Consider the following 8,551-nt stretch of genomic DNA (forward strand, 5'->3'; position numbering starts at 1 on the left):
TGAAAAAAATAATTCTTTAAAAATCCACGTTTCTGTTGGTCAGTGAAAAAAATAATTCTTTAAAAATCCACGTTTCTGTTGGTCAGTGAAAAAAATAATTCTTTAAAAATCCACGTTTCTGTTGGTCAGTGAAAAAAATAATTCTTTAAAAATCCACGTTTCTGTTGGTCAGTGAAAAAAATAATTCTTTAAAAATCCACGTTTCTGTTGGTCAGTGAAAAAAATAATTCTTTAAAAATCCACGTTTCTGTTGGTCAGTGAAAAAAATAATTCTTTAAAAATCCACGTTTCTGTTGGTCAGTGAAAAAAATAATTCTTTAAAAATCCACGTTTCTGTTGGTCAGTGAAAAAAATAATTCTTTAAAAATCCACGTTTCTGTTGGTCAGTGAAAAAAATAATTCTTTAAAAATCCACGTTTCTGTTGGTCAGTGAAAAAAATAATTCTTTAAAAATCCACGTTTCTGTTGGTCAGTGAAAAAAATAATTCTTTAAAAATCCACGTTTCTGTTGGTCAGTGAAAAAAATAATTCTTTAAAAATCCACGTTTCTGTTGGTCAGTGAAAAAAATAATTCTTTAAAAATCCACGTTTCTGTTGGTCAGTGAAAAAAATAATTCTTTAAAAATCCACGTTTCTGTTGGTCAGTGAAAAAAATAATTCTTTAAAAATCCACGTTTCTGTTGGTCAGTGAAAAAAATAATTCTTTAAAAATCCACGTTTCTGTTGGTCAGTGAAAAAAATAATTCTTTAAAAATCCACGTTTCTGTTGGTCAGTGAAAAAAATAATGCTTTAAAAATCCACGTTTCTGTTGGTCAGTGAAAAAAATAATTCTTTAAAAATCCACGTTTCTGTTGGTCAGTGAAAAAAATAATTCTTTAAAAATCCACGTTTCTGTTGGTCAGTGAAAAAAATAATTCTTTAAAAATCCACGTTTCTGTTGGTCAGTGAAAAAAATAATTCTTTAAAAATCCACGTTTCTGTTGGTCAGTGAAAAAAATAATTCTTTAAAAATCCACGTTTCTGTTGGTCAGTGAAAAAAATAATTCTTTAAAAATCCACGTTTCTGTTGGTCAGTGAAAAAAATAATTCTTTAAAAATCCACGTTTCTGTTGGTCAGTGAAAAAAATAATTCTTTAAAAATCCACGTTTCTGTTGGTCAGTGAAAAAAATAATTGTTAAAAAATCCACGTTTCTGTTGGTCAGTGAAAAAAATAATTCTTTAAAAATCCACGTTTCTGTTGGTCAGTGAAAAAAATAATTCTTTAAAAATCCACGTTTCTGTTGGTCAGTGAAAAAAATAATTCTTTAAAAATCCACGTTTCTGTTGGTCAGTGAAAAAAATAATTCTTTAAAAATCCACGTTTCTGTTGGTCAGTGAAAAAAATAATTCTTTAAAAATCCACGTTTCTGTTGGTCAGTGAAAAAAATAATTCTTTAAAAATCCACGTTTCTGTTGGTCAGTGAAAAAAATAATTCTTTAAAAATCCACGTTTCTGTTGGTCAGTGAAAAAAATAATTGTTAAAAAATCCACGTTTCTGTTGGTCAGTGAAAAAAATAATTGTTAAAAAATCCACGTTTCTGTTGGTCAGTGAAAAAAATAATTCTTTAAAAATCCACGTTTCTGTTGGTCAGTGAAAAAAATAATTCTTTAAAAATCCACGTTTCTGTTGGTCAGTGAAAAAAATAATTCTTTAAAAATCCACGTTTCTGTTGGTCAGTGAAAAAAATAATTCTTTAAAAATCCACGTTTCTGTTGGTCAGTGAAAAAAATAATTCTTTAAAAATCCACGTTTCTGTTGGTCAGTGAAAAAAATAATTCTTTAAAAATCCACGTTTCTGTTGGTCAGTGAAAAAAATAATTCTTTAAAAATCCACGTTTCTGTTGGTCAGTGAAAAAAATAATTCTTTAAAAATCCACGTTTCTGTTGGTCAGTGAAAAAAATAATTCTTTAAAAATCCACGTTTCTGTTGGTCAGTGAAAAAAATAATTCTTTAAAAATCCACGTTTCTGTTGGTCAGTGAAAAAAATAATTCTTTAAAAATCCACGTTTCTGTTGGTCAGTGAAAAAAATAATTCTTTAAAAATCCACGTTTCTGTTGGTCAGTGAAAAAAATAATTCTTTAAAAATCCACGTTTCTGTTGGTCAGTGAAAAAAATAATTCTTTAAAAATCCACGTTTCTGTTGGTCAGTGAAAAAAATAATTCTTTAAAAATCCACGTTTCTGTTGGTCAGTGAAAAAAATAATTCTTTAAAAATCCACGTTTCTGTTGGTCAGTGAAAAAAATAATTCTTTAAAAATCCACGTTTCTGTTGGTCAGTGAAAAAAATAATTCTTTAAAAATCCACGTTTCTGTTGGTCAGTGAAAAAAATAATTCTTTAAAAATCCACGTTTCTGTTGGTCAGTGAAAAAAATAATTCTTTAAAAATCCACGTTTCTGTTGGTCAGTGAAAAAAATAATTCTTTAAAAATCCACGTTTCTGTTGGTCAGTGAAAAAAATAATTCTTTAAAAATCCACGTTTCTGTTGGTCAGTGAAAAAAATAATTCTTTAAAAATCCACGTTTCTGTTGGTCAGTGAAAAAAATAATTCTTTAAAAATCCACGTTTCTGTTGGTCAGTGAAAAAAATAATTCTTTAAAAATCCACGTTTCTGTTGGTCAGTGAAAAAAATAATTCTTTAAAAATCCACGTTTCTGTTGGTCAGTGAAAAAAATAATTCTTTAAAAATCCACGTTTCTGTTGGTCAGTGAAAAAAATAATTCTTTAAAAATCCACGTTTCTGTTGGTCAGTGAAAAAAATAATTCTTTAAAAATCCACGTTTCTGTTGGTCAGTGAAAAAAATAATTCTTTAAAAATCCACGTTTCTGTTGGTCAGTGAAAAAAATAATTCTTTAAAAATCCACGTTTCTGTTGGTCAGTGAAAAAAATAATTCTTTAAAAATCCACGTTTCTGTTGGTCAGTGAAAAAAATAATTCTTTAAAAATCCACGTTTCTGTTGGTCAGCGAAAAAAATAATTCTTTAAAAATCCACGTTTCTGTTGGTCAGTGAAAAAAATAATTCTTTAAAAATCCACGTTTCTGTTGGTCAGCGAAAAAAATAATTCTTTAAAAATCCACGTTTCTGTTGGTCAGTGAAAAAAATAATTCTTTAAAAATCCACGTTTCTGTTGGTCAGCGAAAAAAATAATTCTTTAAAAATCCACGTTTCTGTTGGTCAGTGAAAAAAATAATTCTTTAAAAATCCACGTTTCTGTTGGTCAGTGAAAAAAATAATTCTTTAAAAATCCACGTTTCTGTTGGTCAGTGAAAAAAATAATTCTTTAAAAATCCACGTTTCTGTTGGTCAGTGAAAAAAATAATTCTTTAAAAATCCACGTTTCTGTTGGTCAGTGAAAAAAATAATTCTTTAAAAATCCACGTTTCTGTTGGTCAGTGAAAAAAATAATTCTTTAAAAATCCACGTTTCTGTTGGTCAGTGAAAAAAATAATTCTTTAAAAATCCACGTTTCTGTTGGTCAGTGAAAAAAATAATTCTTTAAAAATCCACGTTTCTGTTGGTCAGTGAAAAAAATAATTCTTTAAAAATCCACGTTTCTGTTGGTCAGTGAAAAAAATAATTCTTTAAAAATCCACGTTTCTGTTGGTCAGTGAAAAAAATAATTCTTTAAAAATCCACGTTTCTGTTGGTCAGTGAAAAAAATAATTCTTTAAAAATCCACGTTTCTGTTGGTCAGTGAAAAAATAATTCTTTAAAAATCCACGTTTCTGTTGGTCAGTGAAAAAATAATTCTTTAAAAATCCACGTTTCTGTTGGTCAGCGAAAAAAATAATTCTTTAAAAATCCACGTTTCTGTTGGTCAGTGAAAAAAATAATTCTTTAAAAATCCACGTTTCTGTTGGTCAGTGAAAAAAATAATTCTTTAAAAATCCACGTTTCTGTTGGTCAGTGAAAAAAATAATTCTTTAAAAATCCACGTTTCTGTTGGTCAGTGAAAAAAATAATTCTTTAAAAATCCACGTTTCTGTTGGTCAGTGAAAAAAATAATTCTTTAAAAATCCACGTTTCTGTTGGTCAGTGAAAAAAATAATTCTTTAAAAATCCACGTTTCTGTTGGTCAGTGAAAAAAATAATTCTTTAAAAATCCACGTTTCTGTTGGTCAGTGAAAAAAATAATTCTTTAAAAATCCACGTTTCTGTTGGTCAGTGAAAAAAATAATTCTTTAAAAATCCACGTTTCTGTTGGTCAGTGAAAAAAATAATTCTTTAAAAATCCACGTTTCTGTTGGTCAGTGAAAAAAATAATTCTTTAAAAATCCACGTTTCTGTTGGTCAGTGAAAAAAATAATTCTTTAAAAATCCACGTTTCTGTTGGTCAGTGAAAAAAATAATTCTTTAAAAATCCACGTTTCTGTTGGTCAGTGAAAAAAATAATTCTTTAAAAATCCACGTTTCTGTTGGTCAGTGAAAAAAATAATTCTTTAAAAATCCACGTTTCTGTTGGTCAGTGAAAAAAATAATTCTTTAAAAATCCACGTTTCTGTTGGTCAGTGAAAAAAATAATTCTTTAAAAATCCACGTTTCTGTTGGTCAGTGAAAAAAATAATTCTTTAAAAATCCACGTTTCTGTTGGTCAGTGAAAAAAATAATTCTTTTAAAATCCACGTTTCTGTTGGTCAGTGAAAAAAATAATTCTTTAAAAATCCACGTTTCTGTTGGTCAGTGAAAAAAATAATTCTTTAAAAATCCACGTTTCTGTTGGTCAGTGAAAAAAATAATTCTTTAAAAATCCACGTTTCTGTTGATCAGTGAAAAAAATAATTCTTTAAAAATCCACGTTTCTGTTGGTCAGTGAAAAAAATAATTCTTTAAAAATCCACGTTTCTGTTGGTCAGTGAAAAAAATAATTCTTTAAAAATCCACGTTTCTGTTGGTCAGTGAAAAAAATAATTCTTTAAAAATCCACGTTTCTGTTGGTCAGTGAAAAAAATAATTCTTTAAAAATCCACGTTTCTGTTGGTCAGTGAAAAAAATAATTCTTTAAAAATCCACGTTTCTGTTGGTCAGTGAAAAAATAATTCTTTAAAAATCCACGTTTCTGTTGGTCAGTGAAAAAAATAATTCTTTAAAAATCCACGTTTCTGTTGGTCAGTGAAAAAAATAATTCTTTAAAAATCCACGTTTCTGTTGGTCAGTGAAAAAAATAATTCTTTAAAAATCCACGTTTCTGTTGGTCAGTGAAAAAAATAATTCTTTAAAAATCCACGTTTCTGTTGGTCAGTGAAAAAAATAATTCTTTAAAAATCCACGTTTCTGTTGGTCAGTAAAAAAATAATTCGTTTTTCTTGTGCAATAAAAAATAATTCTCAAAAAATCCACGTTTCTGTTGGTCAATGAAAAAATAATTCTCAAAAAATCCACGTTTCTGTTGGTCAATGAAAAAAAAAATTGTTACAACATCCACGTTTCTGTTAGTCAATGAAAAAATATTTTTTTAAAAAATGCACGTTTTTGTTGGTCAATGAAAATACTATTTTTAAAAAATCCACGTTTCTGCTAATCATTGAACAAATATTTGTTCAAAAATCCACGATTCTGTTGGTCGTTGATTTTTTTTAAATCCACCTTCTGTTGGTGTGTCTCAGGATAATTTCCTCTACTCCAAGAGTTCTTTTATTTTTTGTTGATTTTCTGCTAAAATAAAACTACTAACTTTTGTAAATATTTAAGCATTTATGATTAGATATCAAATGCTGTTAACGATTTATTCATAAATTTTTTTCATTACAACAAATAAGAAAATTTTAAATATTTCTTCTTTATATATGACAGTGAAAACCAACATATCTTTGGGTCGCCCATGTACAATCAAATAGTGGTCGCAAGAAAAGATTAAAATGTTTTAATAGAATTGCTGAAGAATCTTACTGTTTTTATTTAGCTGAGGGTATAAAACGGTTTATCAGTGCGATATAATCTTAATTTGAACTATCCAATGTAACATGTGACCTGTCTTTTCTACAAGATGGTGGACTCTTGCGCCACATTCTAACCACAAAACCCCCTAAAAGTACGATTAAAAGAACTATAACTCTAGCTATAGCTTTGGTTCTTCGTTCACCGTATATTATTGATTCCGTCATCTTACTTACTTTGGATGGTGATATAGTTGGTAACAAAACTGAAGTTATTTCTGAAGGGTTGTTTGGTTGTTTGTTCATATTCAGATTACGAAAATTAATGTCATAACCCTTAGGAATTTGCTCTACTTTTGCTGTACTCTTAAAATCATTAAGAGAAGATTTGTCCCCAGGATGTTTATTATAAATCTGTAATGCTGCCAATGTGGGATCTACTTGCTGTTGCCGTGATCGTTTTTGCCAGTTGTTGGATAGGAATTCTGTAATACTAGTTCTTTTGACTGCATTATATTCACCAGAGTTTTTGCCTTTCTCAGTGCCGTTTTCCCTAGAGTTATATTTCGCATCAATATTCGTTTCCTTATTAAATAAGTCCCCAAAGAAATTGTTATTTGACCAGGGATTGGTGCTGCTCAAACGAAGATGTGGAAACATTTTAGATCTCTTGTTCAATGAAGTTTGATTTGCCAATTCCACAGAGGTTTCTCGTGCTGGCGTTGTAAGGGGCATTAAGTTGCCTTTATCTCGCTGCGCTTGTGTTATATCCATTTCCAGTTGAGATGCCTTTAATATCATAGGACTTTTAGCAGAGGTTAAATAAAATTTCTCCAAAGAATCTCTTACCTCCACCTCTGTAACGAAATTGTTTGGGGGTTTTTTACATTGGCCATTTATTAAGGCTCCAATGGAAGGACATTTTATATATGCACTTTTCCCTCTTGCAACTACAACACAAAATAGTAAAATTAAAGATAATAACCTAAACATTTTGTAGTTGTTGTTTTTTTTTCAAAGTTTCTTATTTTTTAAGTCAAATCAAGTCTTATCCCTTAGACTGTATTTTGAGAACTGCCCAAACCATTTTGTTCACTTAGTTTTGATGTTCTCTCTCTCTCATACGAAACAGTATAAAGGAAACCAAACGCATTCTCTATTTATTTTTTTCTGCAGTGTTTTAATGGGAATTCCGTAACTTAAGTTGAGAATTGCTTGGTGTGGGTTTCTTGTGTAAAGGATAGTGATAATAACCCTGTAGGAAATGACAATAGTGAATATCTACTGACTTACTACTGACCGATTGTATGCAACGAAGCACCATATGGAGACATTGATACCAGAGTTCCACTACAAGATTTGTTGGTCTATTTAGAGCTTTTTAGTAGATTTCAAGGTTAGATGCATAATAGCACGTTTAAATTAACGAAATCCAGTGGTCGATTCCACAGCGTATGCTTCCAATAAAATCCACGTAATGGTATTGATTGTCGACAATATGGTGACAAAGTCACCATAATAGTAGACAAAAGTGGTGACATGTTGACACTTGATACCAGATTTCCTTCAGGGTTGTCATACAGAAAGCTATGTTTAAAATGCATTCCATCCACATGATTAAGATAAACATGTGGTATACATTTTTATAAATATTTTCGCGAAAAAATCTTTTTATTTTCGTTTGTCACTACTATTGCACAAAATATTCTGAGCATCCAGTGTTGCCAGAAGTGACGATTTATCGATTTATCGTCACTATTAAAAATATTTTTTCAGCGACCATCAGACCAAAGAAACATGGATTTTTAAGAATAGTTTTTCAGCGACAATTAGACCAAAGAAACGAGAATTCTTAAGAATATTTTTCAGCGACCATCAGGCAGAACTAAGAAGGGTGGTTTTTTAAAACTTTTTTAATCGACCATCAGACAGACCAAAAAAGCGTGGATTTTTAAGAATATTTTTTCATCTACCATTAGACCAAAGAAGCGTGGATTTTTAAGAATATTTTTTCATCTACCATTAGACCAAAGAAGCGTGGATTTTTAAGAATATTTTTTCATCTACCATTAGACCACAGAGGCGTGGATTTTTAAGAATATTTTTTCCATCTACCATTAGACCACAGAAGCGTGGATTTTTAAAAATATTTTTTCATCTACCATTAGACCAAAGAAGCGTGGATTTTTAAGAATATTTTTTCATCTACCATTAGACCAAAGAAGCGTGGATTTTTAAGAATATTTTTCAGCGATCATCAGAACAAAGAAGGGTGGATTTTTAAGAATATTTTTTCATCGAACATTAGACAAAAGAAGCGTGGATTTTTAAGAATATTTTTTCATCGAACATTAGACAAAAGAAGCGTGGATTTTTAAGAATATTTTTTCATCTACCATTAGACCACAGAAGCGTGGATTTTTAAGAATATTTTTTCATCGACCATTAGACAAAAGAAGCGTGGATTTTTAAGAATATTTTTTCATCTACCATTAGACCAAAGAAGCGTGGATTTTTAAGAATATTTTTTCATCTACCATTAGACCAAAAAGCGTGGATTTTTAAGAATATTTTTTCATCTACCATTAGACCAAAGAAGCGTGGATTTTTAAGAATATTTTTTCATCTACC

At 29.6% G+C, this 8,551-nt stretch overlaps 1 protein-coding gene across 1 annotated transcript; it reads right to left on the bottom strand.

Annotated features, from left to right (window-relative positions):
- Positions 1-5,718: 5,718 nt before the first annotated feature.
- LOC141393901 (uncharacterized) lies at positions 5,719-7,002 on the bottom strand. Its single transcript, XM_073967511.1, has 2 exons — positions 6,770-7,002; positions 5,719-6,709 (listed from the first exon to the last, which is right to left on the bottom strand). Exons 1-2 carry the CDS (start codon positions 6,911-6,913, stop codon positions 5,984-5,986), a joined length of 870 nt encoding a protein of 289 aa, XP_073823612.1. The 5' UTR covers positions 6,914-7,002; the 3' UTR covers positions 5,719-5,983.
- Between the last annotated feature and the right edge of the window lie 1,549 nt (positions 7,003-8,551).

Source organism: Musca autumnalis, unplaced genomic scaffold, assembly GCF_047663935.1.
Source record: "Musca autumnalis isolate F117 unplaced genomic scaffold, ASM4766393v1 scaffold_2, whole genome shotgun sequence".
Lineage (NCBI taxonomy): Eukaryota > Metazoa > Arthropoda > Insecta > Diptera > Muscidae > Musca > Musca autumnalis.